This window comes from Notolepis coatsorum, assembly GCF_963971535.1.
Source record: "Notolepis coatsorum genome assembly, chromosome: 14".
NCBI lineage: Eukaryota > Metazoa > Chordata > Actinopteri > Aulopiformes > Paralepididae > Notolepis > Notolepis coatsorum.
In genome coordinates, this window is record NC_140178.1 from 6,783,083 (window position 1) to 6,800,792 (window position 17,710).

General features: G+C 41.0%; 1 protein-coding gene across 1 annotated transcript in view; it reads left to right on the forward strand.

The window, feature by feature from the left end:
- Positions 1–7,462, forward strand: part of LOC311239891 (ras-related protein Rab-5C-like) — a gene marked incomplete at both ends in the record, with an annotated part of 29,004 nt that extends 21,542 nt beyond the window's left edge. Inside the window, 3 exons of the mRNA XM_084328335.1 lie at positions 1,451–1,570; positions 5,373–5,466; positions 7,332–7,462. Coding sequence (XP_084184461.1) covers positions 1,451–1,570; positions 5,373–5,466; positions 7,332–7,462 — 345 coding nt within the window. The remainder of the gene's footprint in view (positions 1–1,450; positions 1,571–5,372; positions 5,467–7,331) is intronic.
- Between the last annotated feature and the right edge of the window lie 10,248 nt (positions 7,463–17,710).

The window sequence follows — 17,710 nt, forward strand, 5'->3', positions numbered from 1 at the left end:
TTGTATTCCAGAACGACCCGACAACGATAGAAGGAAGGTCCAGGTATATAAAGCCCTCTGGGGCGCTAATCACAAACTATAACAGCTGCGTGATGAAAGTGGCAATCGCTCAAAAAGCGTGTGGCGGGGAATGCACCAATCAGCACTGTACCTCAGGAGAGCGTGTGGCGGGGAACGAACCAAACCTCACAGAGACAGCCGGAGACAGGGTGACAGGAGGGCACGCAGAGAGGGTCGCATCCTCCCGGTCTTCATCACGGGACGTCCGACACTCCGGTCATCACTCCGGGACAGCAACTCACAGGGAGACAGGGAGACGGGACAGGCGTTAGACAGCTTGCGTGATTGTAATGGGCGGACATAGCAATAGATACAAGTGGTAAGCATATATGTGAATAGAATGAAGTGAATATTATGAAGTAAGCATATTAAGTGAATAGAATAGAAGTACTTAACCCAGCAATGAAACCACATTGACAGACCACAAACCACGTTGACAGACCACGGACAGAAGACGGTAAGAAGCTGATCCATGGCCTCGGTGGTGCACGTAGAACAGTCACTGCAATCTTCCTCACCTGTCTCACCCCCCATCTCTCTCTATCCCTCACACACACACACTTCAGAACAAACATAGTATCAATGAGAGCATCAATAATACACCTGAGTGAAGTCTAGTAAAAAAAAAAAAAAAAAAAAAGTAAAAAATAAAGAATTCTTAAAAGTTAATCGTGAGTTAAAAAAAATAGTGGTGTTAATAGAATTGGGCGTTAACGCATTAATAACATGTTAACTTTGACAGCCTTAATATATATATATATATATATATTAGTGCTGTCAATTGATTAAAAAAAAAGTAACAAATTTATCTCACAATTTTCTGTAATTAATCTAGATTAAAAATCGCATTTTTTCTACTTAAGACCGAAGCTTGTAACAGATATTTACTTGAGTAAAATCATGGAATTAATGTAGAATCAACACAAAAAGTATATTTAGATTCAAAGTCTATTTTAATAGCTTTCTTTGAATACAGTTTCTCTCTTGTGAAATACAAATGTTCAACAAAACCATCAACATTGACTCAGCTAGACCTCTTTCTTCTATCCGTGGCGCTAACAGAAATAAAAACAACCCAGGCCTATGTTAAAGTGCAGATTGGCTTAGAGGACAATAATGACTTGTATATCAGTAATATAAATCATATTAACAACAAAAATGTGTTCCATCTTCATGTCAGATGATTTTCAAAAAGGTGCATGAGTCAATGCAAAAAAAGAACAAGCAAAGATACTGCTGAAAGTTCAGAACGTTGAACATTTTTCACTCCATAGATTAATCTATGGTAGATAATTTTTTTTTAATGTTTTAAATAATTTTAATTAATCTCAAGTTAAAGCATTAACTTTGACAGCCCTAATATATATATATTTATTTATCTTTCTCTCAGGATACATTCACATGTGCAAAGAACTGGGTGAAGGAGCTCCGACAAGCCAGCCCCAACATCGTGATCGCACTGGCGGGAAACAAAGCAGATCTGGCCAACAAGAGAGCTGTAGACTTCCAGGTACCAAGGAGTTGTACCACTGTACCTTATTCTGACATCTGATTGGACCATTTTCACAGGCAGAGTGGGCAGGGGGGTTATAATAATAATAATAATAATAATTTATAAAGCGCTTTTCAAGAACACAAAGACGCTGACAATGAGCAAAACGAATGAACAGAGAAACAAATAACCACAGGGAATAAGCAACAGTATGAATACGCAGGACATACAACCACGGGTAACAAATACAGAGTCCAGTAGGGGAACAGTCAGGGAAGTAAGGAAACTGAGGGGAGGGGTGGGGGGGGCAGGTGAGGGAGAGAAAGTAGGGAAGGGGAGGTGGTAGGTTGGAGGAGGGTGGTTATGGGTAGGGAAGGTTGTATGCTTGGGAGAACAGGTAGCCTGAATGCCTTCTACAACATAACTGCATTTCCGTGTCTCTGATTGGCCAGGTCATTTCTGGTCATGTGACGCGTATGCCCAATCGTGGGACCGCAAGTTTCTACAATGGTTAAGCTTAGGCGCTCTTTCGAAGTAGGTTAAGGTTAGAGTTTGTCTTAGAGCATGGTGATAGAACGCCTGCCCTGATTCCGACGGTTAAGCTTAGGCACTCTTTCGAAGTTGGTTAAGGTTAGAGTTTGTCTTAGAGCATGGCGATAGAACGCCAGGTAGTTTGCAGGCTGTTAGACCCGGAAATAGGCGCAGAACTTGCTGTCCCACGATTGGCGCACATGTCACATGACCTGGCCAATCAGAGCGCAACACTCGAACGTGGAAATGCAGTTCCGTCGTCGAAGGCATACACGCAAACAGGTATGTTTTGAGTCGGGATTTAAAGGTGGAGAGTGAGGGAGAGTCGGAGGGTGTTCCAAAGTCTGGGTTATGTTTGCTGTCTTAACAGCAGAGGAGATGAAACTGGTCCTGTCTGAGTTAGTTAAGGAGTCTAACAACAGAGGAGATGAAACTGGTCCTGTCTGAGTTAGTTAAGGAGTCTAACAGCAGAGTAGATGAAACTGGTCCTGTCTGTTTTAGTTAAGGAGTCTAACAGCAGAGGAGATGAAACTGGTCCTGTCTGTGTTAGTTAAGGGGTCTAACAGCAGAGGAGATGAAACTGGTCCTGTCTGTGTTAGTTAACACAATGGCGCCCGACCACGGAGATGTCTGTGTTAATCGCAGTTCGACGCCATCTTGCCTCCCGGACAACAGTGGAGTGGCGAGGCGGCCATTTCGGATGAGTACAAATGAGCATTGATGCTCCCGATTCCTTATACAATACACAGTGTGGTGCAGCCTGCGGGCGAAAGTAACGTTGCTACTACCATTCCATAGGGGTACCCCGAACAATATATGCCGGCATTAAGATAGGACTTTACTGGTATTTTGTGGGCTCACTCTTTTGTTTCATTCCTTTTCTTTGAGCGTGATAAGGTGTGTGTTTCATAATATTTCCCGTTCAGTGAATCCTTCTATTTTCCTCCCCTATGTTCCCCCTTCCTTTCCCATATTACCGACCTGGAGCAGTATATGTAATCCCTTAGAGAAGGTAGATACTGTGTTCAGCCCAGACGTGGGCAGCACTTAGTCTGGGTACCGTGAGAGCACTTGGTGCCTGGGTGTAATTATATAATTGATTTATGCCAGTGTAATCCTTGTGTTGATACCCATGGTGCAATAATCACCAGACGTAGCATTGTTGTAACTAGGCCACGTTACAATAACACTCATCCAGAACGGGAGCACTGTGTGTGTGACTTTTATTGAGCCTAACCCTAACCCTAACCCTTTGATGCGGGTAATATATCCATTATTAACCCCTTCCTATTCAACCTTCCATTTCCCACTGTAAGGTTTCTGGTGTTACTGAGGGAGGGTACTGCTTGCGGGGGGAACCAAGTTATTTCTTTACCATCCAGTCATTAGGTGTGGGGGGGGCTAATGAGACAATTGTGGAGGGTGAGGGTGTGTTGGGGAGTACTGCTGACTGCCCAAGAGAGAGGGAGGAAGACCAGAGTACCGGACCAGGTTTGTAAATCCTGGGCCTCATACACTCCCACTGCCAGCCTCCAGTTGACGCTCCGGACCCCAAAGACGGAGGTGCAGCTGGCCAGAGTGCTACTGTGTCTCGCTACCTAGTGACCGTGCACCACAGTTCCCACGAAGCAGGGATAATCCACCCTGCTACACCAAGATGCACAGTAGATAGATAGATAGATAGATGCAGTGTGCTTGTTTTGCAGTGAATGCGCGCCACGGTAATAATATACCCAAGATGGTTTATCAGGTGACTTCCTACGTTTGGTTCGATGAAGCCGAACCAAGACCTACGTTTTCAGGCGGACCAGAGTTCGCCTGCTTGGTCCGCGGACCGAGTTCGACGCGCATTCACACAAACCCGAAAAACCGGACTATCGAATTCTGGTCCGAAAGTCCGGACCAAACAGCCCCTGTGTGAAAGCGACCTAAGTGTGTATAAGATGTTAATTCATCTGTATCTGGATAACCAATGATCGGATTTTGTCAAGGCAGGTAGCGTTATTTCGGAGAAATTGATATCTATAGTCTGGTGTAGTTTTCGTCCACGAAAACTGGAGGCTCTAATTATTATTATTTATAGAGACTCTCTAGCAATAATAATTATTACAGCCTCCATTTTTTGTCTACACCAGACTATAGATATCAATTTTCCCGAAATAACGCTATACCTGCCTCGACAAAATCCGTGCATTGGTTATCCAGATACATGAATTATCATCTCAGAATAAGTGCATTTGTATGGGTTTTAGCTTATCTTTTACAGCTTACGTTTTGGGCAATTATTAGAGGCATAAATGCATTCGAACAAGAAACCAATGTATAGACATAGCAATGGCAAAAGAATTGCCAGGCCTAATGCGAGCCAGGTATGTCTTGGGCTTGTAACGTGGCTTCATCTCGAAGTTTCCATCCACTGAGCCGTGAGGCTCAACATGCTTGTTTGGTTGAGGTATGAACTCTCCAAATTGCCCATCAATATCGTTTTTGTGGGTATTGTCCAGTTATTGCTGTATGTTTTTATCTGCCCAAAATTCAAGCAAGCATGAAAGCATTACAGTAAGCTTGCACACCACGCCCCGCTCCGTCGTCAGGAACGCTGGTTCGCACCCGAGACCACCTACTACAGCGGTCCAGGTTTGGAGCGAATCAGGGGGGGGGGGGGGGGGGGCGTTCTCATCACACCCTATTTTGGTGCGATTGCGCTCTGATTCGACTTCGAATGGCTATTGTGAAAGCCCCCTCAGTCTGTATGTGTGGGAGGAGGAGGTTCTCTGTGGCACGGCTGCCACCTACAGTGTGAATGGGAATCGCAGAGCAGTAGCCGACTCTAGTGCCTAAAACCACAACTCGCTCATCTCTCAAACCCCACCCTTTTCTCTTGATCCTCCAATCACGGCTGTAGCCATGAGATATGTCAATTGACATGATTTTGTCTAATTTGATTTCTACAATGCCGTATGATAGAAAAACGGGGTCTAGGTTGAACATAATCATCCTTTTTAATTGGAAAGCTTCCCATCTATCTCTCTCCTCTCTGTTCTATCTCTCTCTGTGTTCTCTCTCTCCTCTGTTATCTCTGTTCTCTTTCTCTCCTCTCTGCTCTCTCCTATCTCTGTTCTCTCTCATCTCCCTCTCTCTGTTCACCCTCTCTCTCTCCTCTCTCTCTGTTCCCCCCCTCTCTCTCCTCTCTTTATCTCTGTGGTGGATCTGTGTGTTTCTGAGGTAACCAATGGGAATAAAATAGCTTTAAACGTAACCGTATCTGTCTTCTCCTTTAATGTTTCAGGAAGCACAGTCGTATTCAGATGACAACAGTTTGCTCTTCATGGAGACCTCAGCCAAGACTGCCATGAACGTCAATGAGATCTTTATGGCCATAGGTAAGTTATCTGTGATACCATCATGGCAGAATGAAATGGGGCATCCTGATGGCCTTGGGATAGAAGCTCCTGACCAGAGTCTCTCTGCACTGGCCATTTGGGCTGCACAATTAATCGTAAAAAGAAAAATCGCGATCTCGATTCATAGACTTATGCAATCTCATTTCTAAATGATGACGATTCTGATGTATTTGCATTTGACAAAAGCTATTCTTCCTGGGGTCCGGCACTTACAACAATATTCAATACATTACATCATTATCAACATCAATTACATCATTATCAACATCATTAACAATCTCATCCTCATATGTATCCTAAGATACGTATTAGTATAAAGTATTAAAATAAAATTATTAATCAAATAAATGGTGCTTCCTGAGCAGCACTCGCTACCATCAACATAAATACAATTAACAGTCAATTGGTTTTTACTAGGGATGAGCGATATTGCCCGCATATATCGGTATCGGAAATTAAGAGTTGGACAATATCGGACATCGGTAAAAAAGCCAATATCGAACATCCCTAGTTTTCACCGCTATGCCATAAGGGTTCAGTGCATGCTCGTTAGCAGATGGTATTTACATTTTTTCTTGAAAGTGGTTTTGGATTCTATTTGAGCGAAGTAGCTTGGCAATAGGATTGGGCACCGAGAACCGGTTCTAATAGGAACCGGAAGTAACATATTTGCATTTCGAAAGATTATTATTATTTTTTTTACTTTGTTAATTAATACCCTAGTTACAGTACAGCAACCAAATTAAACTGTATCAAGTCAACTGACAATGTGAATAGTATGCATTTTTTTTTAAAGATTAAAACAAATTTTCTTTTTTTAAACTCCTGCGAAATAAGCTGTGGCCTGTTTTGACCTGCACCTCAAAGAATCGGAATCGTTTAGAACAGGAATCGAAATGGAGAATCGGAACCGGAATCGTTCAAATCCAAACAATGCCCAACCCTACTTGGCAATGAGTTCCATTCCATGATAGCTCTGTAAGTCACAGAATATTTTAGTAGATTTGTTCTGGGTTTAGGTGCCAGTAGATGGCCTGACGTATAGCTTGTCTGGTCATATGGTCATGTTCTTCTCTTATGTAAACTATATGATCATAAAAATACTGCACCTGTATATGTGACGAATAAAACTTCAACTTGAATGCATTATCACTAGTCAAGTCAAGAGTTGTATTTGTCACGGCATACAAGCATACAGTGAAATGCGGGGGGTCATGCCTGCAGCGATGTGCAACACAGGTAATAAGACAGGAATGAGAATAGGACATTTGTGCAATAATACAATGTGCAATAATACAATGCAATAATACAAGTAATAATAATAACAACGGGTATATGTACATAAAGTTTACAAGAGCATGGTAGGACATGCTAGGTCCTGCGATAGTGCAATACACAGTTAGCTACGGATGAGGCACTGGGTCTTATGTACACTACTATACAATGCTATACTATGTGTCCTAGGGGTGTAACGATGCGACCTCACAATGATTAAATTCGATTACGATTCTTCAGGCAACGATTCAATGCATCATGAAATCTTTTCATTTGACTTCGATTCGATTAATTTTCTTAATTCCCCCAAAAATGTTGAATACACAAATGTGGCTGGGGGAACTGATTCACTCAGCACGAATGGACTATAGGTCAATAAAAACAACACACACACACAAAAAAAACAATAATAAATAATTTCGATTATATATCGATTCTAACATTTTCAAATCGATGCAGTTGAATCGTTGCATTAGGATCGATGCATTTCGATGCATCGATACACCCCTAATTATTACATTTCAGATTTTAACTAATCCCCCCTCCCCCTCCCTCCCTCTCTAAATTAGCCAAGAAGCTTTCCAAAGGCGAGCCCCAGGGCGCGGCCGGTGCCGGAGGACGAGCCAGAGGGGGGGTGGACCTGCAGGAGGCGGCGCCGCAGGGCAGGAGTGGCCAATGCTGTGGGGGAGGCGGGAACTAACTTCAAGCGGTCCAAGAAAACATCAAGCGGTCCAATGTGTTCCTGAGGAAGGAGGGAAGGAAGGAAGAACTAGAACTTGTTTCCCACTTCAAATTCCTTGGGGTCATCTTGGACTCAAACCTGACCTTTAAGAAACACATAAAGAAAGTGAGGAACACCATCAACTTCAACATTTCCAACTTCAAACAAATACAGCCCTCCCTAACACTTGAAGCCGCAAAGACATACCTACACTGTATGGTCTTCTCTCACATTGAATATTGCCTTCTAAACTGGTCATTTACTGGGGCCACAGCCATGAAACCCATAGAACAACTCTACAACAGAGCATTGAAGGTATATGACAGGAAACAGTACTCATACCACCACTGTAAAATCCTGGATAAGCATCAAATTTTAAATTTTGAAAACCTCAGACGTTATAAAAGTTCCTGCTTTGTATATAAATGCCTGCACAGATTAGCCCCTCCCCCTCTCAAGGAGTTTATCCACGAGAAAAGGAACACTGGATTAGCCACTAGATCAAACACCAGAGGGGATTGTGAGGTCCATTTTAGAAAGACCGCCTTCAGCAAAAATTGTCTATCGATAAAGGGAAGTGGAACATGGAACAGCCTTCCGGTCCCCTTAAGGGAATGTCCCACCCTGTCCACCTTTAAGGGCCAACTCAGGAAATGGCTGTTAGACAGCCAAATATGCACTCATTAGGGATGTTAGTGATGTTGTACTGACTGAATGTCATGTTAGTGTGGTCATGTCAGTGATGTCAGTTTTTATGAATGAACGTTGTATGGTCCGTTTTGTGTTTGTTTTATGTTAGGACTACGGGTGGAAATTAGCCCTGTGCTATTCCCGGCATATTTACGTCCTTATCATGCTGTGATGTTATGCATACACATGTAAATGATGTTCATTAATTTGCATTGTCCTTAATAAACAAATCTTAATCTTAACTTAACACGTTGACCGACCAACCAATCAACCGACACGGTATCGAGCAACTACACCAGATATCAACCAGCTTGACCACATCCTATTGGTCAAACCAAGCCACGCTGGTCAGACCACCAGATAAAAACCTTCACAGCATCACAGCACCAATCAACTGTTTTGGCAACAAACAAAAAACAGCCCACTGGCCAGTCGACTGCCAGACACAACAACTGAAGGTTTCCATTAATGAACTGACCAACGGACAAAAAGAATGAAATTTGACCAACGTGCTGATTTTCAGGATGGAGTTTTAAGAACAAGCCAACCCATGATTTGACTTATGGATATCTGACGTCACCCCCCAGGGAATAAAAAGAAGAAGAAAAAAAATAAAATAAAAAGGGTCCCACTGATGGGACTAAGAAAAAAATTAAAGAAAAAGCCATCTGCTCGCCCCCTTTTGTTTATCTGTGTTTTTGTAAAGAAAGAAAATAATAAAAAACCCAACTGGGAGAAATATAAACAAGCCTGTTGGTCTCTCTCTCGCTCTCCCTTCTCTCTCCTCGCTCCCTCTTTTACATGTTCCATAAAAAAAGGAAAAACCCTAGTATTTCTATCACTGTTCCAACTCTAATCCTGTAAAGTCCTTCTGAGGAGAAGAGAGAGGCAGGAGAGAGGGTTCACGGGAGGATAAGAAAGGCAGGAGAGAGGGTTCACAGGAGAAGGGGGGAGGCAGGAGAGAGGGTTCATGGGAGGAGGAGAGAGGCAGGAGAGAGAGGGTTCACGGGAGAAGGGGGGAGGAGAAGAGAGGCAGGAGAGAGGGTTCACAGGAGAAGGGGGGGAGGCAGGAGAGAGGGTTCATGGGAGGAGAAGAGAGGCAGGAGAGAGAGGGTTCAGGGGAGAAGGGGGGAGGAGAAGAGAGGCAGGAGAGAGGGTTCACGGGAGGAGAAGAGAGGCAGGAGAGAGGGTTCACGGGAGAAGGGGGGAGGAGAAGAGAGGCAGGAGAGGGTTCACGGGAGGAGAAGAGAGGCAGGAGAGAGGGTTCACGGGAGAAGGGGGGAGGAGAAGTGAGGCAGGAGAGGGTTCACGGGAGGAGAAGAGAGGCAGGAGAGAGGGTTCACGGAAGACAGCATGGGGGGTTGGGCGGTTGTTTTCCTTCGAGATAGCAGTCGTGTAGATTAACTGAATGATGACATTGTTGTTGTTATCACTATTATTATTACTTATTTTCTTATTTTTTTGGACACAAGTTATCCAGGATGATTTCAAAGCCTAAGACCCACTGTGGTTTTCCAATCGTTAACTCTTTATGATATCAACCATATCCAATGAATAGTGCATTATTAACATGGTCACGAGGAGTGATTTATTTAGCATTAATGTAAAGTGTCTGAATCATCTGTGTGTGCAAACGGGAGAGTGGATTAAAGCGAGTTTTCTCGACCAAAATCACAATTGTGTATTGAAAACATGTCGGCCGTGTTTGTATCCTCCCTTTTGCTGCAAACTTATAACCAATCAGTAGTTCTCGTCAATACAATATCTTGCCAATCGCTATGTGATGTTTTTTTGTCATCCTCGATTATTTTTGTGATGGACAAAAATGTTTTTTTTCTTTTTTATTATTATTATTATTATTATTATTATTATTATTATTATTATTATTATTATTATTATTATTATTATTATTATTATTATTATTATTATTATTATTATTATTATTATTATTATTATTATTATTATTATTATTATTATTATTATTATTATTATTATTATTATTATTATTATTATTATTATTATTATTATTATTATTATTATTATTATTATTATTATTATTATTATTATTATTATTATTATTATTATTATTATTATTATTATTATTATTATTATTATTATTATTATTATTTGTGTCTTGATTCCTCTTAATTTTTTCTGAAGATCTATGGTATTAAGTGCACTGGTTCTGTCTCGTCATCTTCTGTGAGTTCAGATGTTATCTTCAGCTTCCTTTTTCTTTCTCTCTTTTTACTTTTCATATCAGGGAGGGATTACCTTTTGGACCAGTGTTGTCATCCTCTGTTATGACATCATCAACAACTAGCACAACAGTACCTCCACGGCAACCACTGCTGTGAGGTGGGGGCTCTGGGGGAGGGTGGGGGTCTTGGGCAGAGAAAAAAAAATGTAATTTTACCAATAAACAAGGGGAAGGTATCTCTCTTGCCTGCATGTCTGGTCTTTTGTGTGTCCAGAACAAACACTTACGATCTTATACTGCCATAGAATTGAATGTTATTACACTTTTAATAGAGAACTTGTCCTGAATGTTTGTGTAGTTCTTTCTTCCAGGATGGCTGCCTGTAACCGTTGGTAACCACTTTCAAAAGGAAAAGACAGATTTTTGTACAGTGGTAGAGTCAGTAAAACCAAGGAAAGTATAAAATAAGGAAGGGTCATCATGGCACTGAACACACATTTGTGCCAACCAATTGTGAGAAACGTTCAGTTCGGCCGACATTGAATTAAATGGTATGGCCATTCCTCGTTTATGACCAGGTTATTATCTCGGATGTCAGAATCATTGCCAATTTGTTGCTTTGTTAACTAGCTAACGTTTGATATATTATGTATACCGGTATTTCCTCAGATAGCTGGTATATCATTTCGAATTTCAATACAGGCTTCAATAGAACTGGCACCAAGCAGAGCACAGAACGCTGGCATTCTGATGCGACGACTCTTCCTTCTATTCTAGTTTCCTTGGGTAAAACAAGGACATTGCTATTCTACTGTGAATTGTTTACAACATCCATTAATAAGACATGAAATTATTATGTTTTTGTTCATTTATTTCTCATAAATCAACACATGGCAACCGTTGTCTCTTGTGCACAATAACGGTTGCTATGTTACAGGCGACCATCCTGGAAGAGAACTACATAAACATTCCTCTATTGGTAAACCGCGTGAGATCGAGTGGATCCCAGTGTCGACTATCTGGAGTAGGATGTGTAGATTTTGTCTTGCGTGTTTGGAAAACTCATCTTTTAATTGGTAAAAGCAGCGGGAATCCAGTTGGTCCCAGTGTCTGAAGTAGGCTATGTAGATTTAGTCTTAACATCTCTTTTGAGGGGGGGGGGGGGGGGGGGCGTGTTGAATTCCTCACATTCCATTTCCAGTGGTCTCTTCCCAGAGGATTTAGTTGGCCAGAAATCCTTCTGACATGTGACAGTAAGCGAGTTGGCTCCAGTTTCTCAGGATCTTTCTTTTTAGGGCTGAAATAAAAAATGGCTGTCGGTTTTGCTGAAGTGATACAAATTTCTTTCCTCAAAACTTGCAAAAACACTGTGGTTCATTTCTATAATACTGAATGGCTCATTTTCAATTTGTGAATATTAAGTCTTACTTAAAGCTGGGGGTAGGTGACTTCAGAGTAATGAGCGAGACCTGTCCAACAAAAAGGGAGCAAGCTCTGCAGCTCTTCTCAAGGCTGGCACTGGGCGCTATGCTCTCGCAAAGCAAAGGTTTCACACTTATTCCCGGAAGCACTAGCAGCGTCTAGCTGCATTTTTTTTTAATTACATCAAAAGATATTTCTAGGCCTCCGATTGGCAGGTTGTTTCACACACTAGGGGCTAGATCCACAGAATGGATTGCACGGTGCTAATTGCACCCTTACTTACAATTCATTATGAATTGAAAATGGGGGACCCTGATGTAAACAAGATGAAAGTCTTTCTCTGGTCTGCATCCCCTTAACAATTGTGTGTATTGAGCCGTACTGTATTGTACCCATTCTGCAATCTTAATAACATGTTCATTCAATCAATCACTGTGCAGGTGATTGATTGAATGAAAACTTTAATTAACAGATTTCGTCTTGTTTACATCAGGGTCCCCCATTTTCAATTCATAATGAATTGTAAGTAAGGGTGCAATTAGCACCGTGCAGTCCATTCTTTGTGGATCTAGCCCTAGGTATTCACATAAGGTGCAGTATGCATACGGTAGTATTATTGTCCTTTTTACGTTCCTAGTAGTTGTAGTTGGATGTCTGGCAGCAGTCCCTGCCCACTGTTGTGGAGCCTGATGGCCGCTGGTATGAAAGACTGGCAGAGGCGGTTAGTTGATTTGAGCCCACAAAGTTGGTCACTAATTAATTGTCATGGACCAACTCCAAAAGGTGTACTATGATGACAGCGGTTGTCTATTATAGTTAGATGTTATCTATAGTTCAAGATATGTTTGGTGTGTGAGTCAGAGGTGAAACTGAGAACGAGGTTCACTTTTTGTTTTACTGTCCTGTTTACTTGGACGTAAGGGAAGTACCTTTTAATAAAAATGTCCTCCATTTATGTTGAATCTCGAATCTCTTGAATGGACAACTTGAGTTGTGTTTTCAGGAAGGGAACTTTTCCGTTGCAGATTTTATTGGTCAAGCTCGGGAGAGAAGACGGAATACTTTGTTTAAGACCGAGCTGTACTCTGTATTTATGTAATCCATATTTAGATAATGAAATGTAATGTGTGCTGTAATAATGGAACACAGCAACAGTATTTTTGGTGTCTTATAAACTCATGAGGGTTGTGCATGACACCAAAATAAAATAATCATAAGATCACTGGAATAGCGCAATGTACATTCTGTTTTAGGGTGCGTGTGGCAGTGAAAGGGTTAACCTTCTGTGTATTGTCGCGACAACGTTAGCGATCGGTTGTGCATGTTTTTCCATTGGGTTTATCTTATCGGAAGGGGAAACCCTTGCCAGCACGGGGCGGGAGAACATGCAAACTCCACACAGAAAGGCCCGGAGGATACCCCCCACCTGGGTACCTGGCAACACGGCAACCTGGTCCCCGAGCGGGAATCGAACCTAGGACCTTCTAGCTGTGAGGCGACAGTGTTTTTTTTTTTTTATCTTTTTATTATAAAAATAATCAGTTTACATTTTATGCATTTTCTATATATATATATACACACTATATTATTTAAATGTATTACTCACATTTCCCAGGCATAGCCCACCCCCTTCTTTTGCGCTTCCCTAAATCAACCAACAAAAACAGAACAAGCCACAAAGAAAACAGTGTTATATATACTTATTTCCTATACAACAAATCAAGCATAACGCTGCTGTCGGGACAAAACCTCATAACTCCAAAAACCCAACTTTTCAGCAGATGAAAAAAACTAACACAGATTTGAGGGTGAATAGAGTTAGGAGGTTTAGACAGATGATCGGTTTAATGCTTTCCCATTGTTTAAACTTTGTAAAACCCACACACACATATGGAGGATGATCTACGGAGTTGATTTATATAATAAAAAAAAAAATTCAAAAAATGGAGTTATGAGGTTTTGTCCCGACAGCAGCGATAACCAAAAAACCTCCCCTATCCCACCCAAACAAACCCACAAAAAAAACCTATCCAAAACCAAACTCTACTTTACCTTTTCCAAACTTAACACATTTACCACTGTCAATGAACCATCTCTTAAATATCTCCTTACTCAGCAATTTCTCTGTCAACATAACATCCCTTTTCATTAAATTCAAAAAGATTGGCCATACTTCCACCTTTCTCTGCTCAGAAAAAGCAATTCGCCTTCTCAAGACAATCGCATACCTGGCATGACTCAATACATAATTGATGAGATTTCTCTCCTCCTCCTTTCCATCTAATGCACCAAACAAAAAATATCTCTTCCAATCAGTATATTTGATTATTCCCCAGCTCGCCCTCATGCCCTCTTTCAGCTCTGCATGGAAGCCCTGCAGGCCTTCACACTCAATGAACATGTGCATAAAACTTTCATCTTTTAATTTGCACACATCACATGTTCTACTTATCTGTGTATCTATATGATGTAACACTGTTTTTGTATAGACCCTATTCTGTCTTACCATGAAATCATTATGATCACATTCGATATTATTAAACTTTACATTCACATTTTCCCATATTGATCCTCCCACCAACCCCGGAAACACTTTCTCCCACACCTGTTCCGATGCTGGCACCCTTCTTTCTTTTGTTACAAAGAATCTATAAATATCTTTACTCCTCACATTTTCCCAAACCCTTCTGCTCATCCCCCTTTCCTACCCTTAATTCTGGAAGACTACAGCTCCTATTCCCTACACACTCTCTCTCTATTATCTCTCTCCATTCCTTCGGCAATCCAGTTTTAATTTTTTCAAAATTTGACACGACAGTTGCAAACCGATATTCATCATCTACCTCGATTACATTGTCATAAATGGCCTGCACCGGGAGAAAACCTGGCACATACTCATATACAAAATCTTTTATCTGTGTCATCCCTGCTCTCAGGAAGATTTTACTATATAATACATTGCTATTATGGCATATCCTGGGGTTCAGGAATACTGGCTGATTTAAAACCATATCCAGTCCCACACAATCATATACAATGTTAGGCAGGTACTCTGCCCATGCCTGTAGTACCTCCCTATACATCTCCGGTATATTTTCCGTCATTAAAGGCTTAAAGCCCATAAATAAGCTATTGTCACCACACCTACCTACCTTCTCTAGACTCTCTTTAAAGAAACACTTCCATCCGTATTTGGTCTCATCGTAAATATATTTCTGTACACATTTCAATCTTACAGTTTTCTTCCTTACCTTTAAGTCTATTAAATTCAAACCACCCTCATTACACTTACCTATTAAGACTTTGTGGGCGATTTTTGGTGACTTCCCCCACCACAGAAAATCCGCCACAACCCTATTAATCTCATTTTCTATTGCCTCTGGCATATCCAAGGCACCTAACACATATGTCAGTTTAGACATCAATAAGCTGTTTATCACCACAACCTTACCCTTCAATTTTAGTGTGCGTTGTTTCCAAAATTGGAGCACCTGTTTAATCTTATTAATTATACCTACCCACGTTAAGTCCCTCTCCTCTTTCTCCTCTATCCCTATCCACACACCCAATATCTTTATGTGCCCCTCTGCTTTTTTCAGCGGAACCACACAATCACTAATTTTTACTTTACCTACACACAATAACTCAGTCTTATCAACATTAATTTTGGCTCCAGATGCCTTACCATATACCTCTAAGCACTCCATAATTCTATTTATGCTCTCCATGTCTCTCACCGTAAAGGTAGTGTCGTCCGCATATTGGTGGATCAAACTCTGCTCCCCGTAGGGTATTCCTATTCCAATTATTTCCTTTTTACTTTTTATGTATGTGGCCATAGGCTCTGCGGAAATCGCATAGAGCAAAGCTGAAAGAGGACACCCTTGCCTAACAGACCGCTCCACCCTAAACACATCTGTAATACACCCGTTACATTTCACACAGCTTTTTGCATCTTTATACAAAACACGGACCCAGTTGACCATCCTCTCCCCAAAACCAAAAACCTCCATGACCCTGATTAGGAAAAAATGCTCAACCCGGTCAAAAGCCTTGTTAAAGTCCACACTGAGTACTGCACAATCATCATTATTATAATTTACATAATTTACTACATCCTTAATCGTTCTTACAGTTTCTGTGATGTCCCTACCCGGAACACTGTAGGCCTGGGTTGGCGCCACTATGCTCCCAATTACTTTCTTGACCCTGTTGGCCAGAATTTTGGTAAGCACCTTATAATCAGAATTCAACAAACTTATAGGCCTATATCCTTCTAACTTTGTTTTACACCCTTTGTTTTTAAATAAAATTGTCAAGACACCAGTGGTCATTGCTTCATTACACTCACCATTCCTCTCTATTTCTCTGTACACTTTCAACAAAATAGGTGCTAGCAGACCAACAAAAGCCCTGTAAAATTATCCTGACAAACCATCAAGCCCAGGACTTTTGTTAGTCTGCAAACCCTGAATCGCTTCCCTCACTTATTTTTCAGTGATTTCACCATCACACATCACTCTATCCCCTTCATCTAATCTCATTTTCACAGTTTCCAGTACATTGTTCACACATTCAAAATCCACTCCTTCACTCTTATACAATTTTTTATAAAAAGATTCCACTGTATCCAATATTCCAACTAAGTCATTAACTTTTTCCCCTTTTTCGTTTTCTAGCTCTCTTATGTATGTCCTTCTCTGTTTACTTTTTTCTAGGCCTAGAAAAAACGAGGTGCTCCTTTCTCCTTCAAGGGCATATTTCGCCTTGCTCCTCATTATTGCTCCCATGCACTTTCTTCTTTCATTCTCTGCCCACTTTGCCTCTAGCTCTGTATACTTCTCTGCACTGTGTTCTGGATTTTCTTTTAATTTTTCCTCTTCTTCCGCTAGCAACCCTTTTAATTCCCATTCTTCTCTTTTGTTTTTATAATTTCTGGCCTTTGTATATCTTATACTTATCTTTTTTACATTAATTTTAACTTGTTCCCACCACATACCCACATTTTCATTAAACATTGGGTTTTCCATTTCAGTTTTCACATACCCATATATCTTTTTTTGATATTTCTCCTCACTCAATACACTTGTATTTAAACACCACACACCCCCACCTCTCCCTTGTATTTCTATTCCTAAATCAAAACACACAGCCGCATGGTCACTCAAAAAATTAAACTTCTGTTCTATATTATTAATGTAATTCCGTATTTCCCGTTTAACCAGACATAGATCAATCCGGCTTTGCCTTAAGCAGCCCGCCACTACTTGTTTCCTTGTAAACCCTCTTTTCCCAGAATTCTCCTCTCTCCACATATCCACTAGATCCACACCAGACATTATTTCTGTTAGTGTATTTCTAGCTGTGTCACACTTGAAAATCTTGCTTGTAGTATCTAACCTACTTCGCAAAGTGTTAAAGTCACCGACAAACAAACAATTCCCCTTCATGTGCACCTTTAGCCCTTCAAAAAAAAACTTCCTAATTTTCTCTACATTGGGCGCATATATATTCCCTAATCTAAACAAAACTCCCTGATGTTCAAATTCTAATATAATCACCCTCCCTTCTGCGTCCTCATATATTACCTTTATATTTTCCACTACGTCTTTTTTAAATAATACTGCTACACCACATGATCGCTCTGTACCATGATTTACATATAATACATCAGTCTTATTGGAGACTGGAACACGGATATGCAACGAAAAGATGCACCCGTCTTCAAGGCCTTCAGTAGGTTTTGTGATCTGCATGGCCTCAGCCAGCTAATCACCCAACCCACACGTGTATGTGAATCAACTCAGACTACCATTGACCTCATTCTGACCTCCGACAAGTCCAAGATCTCAAATAAAGGGGTTATAGCATGCGGGTTAAGTGATCATTATATGATATTCTGTACCCGAAAAAAA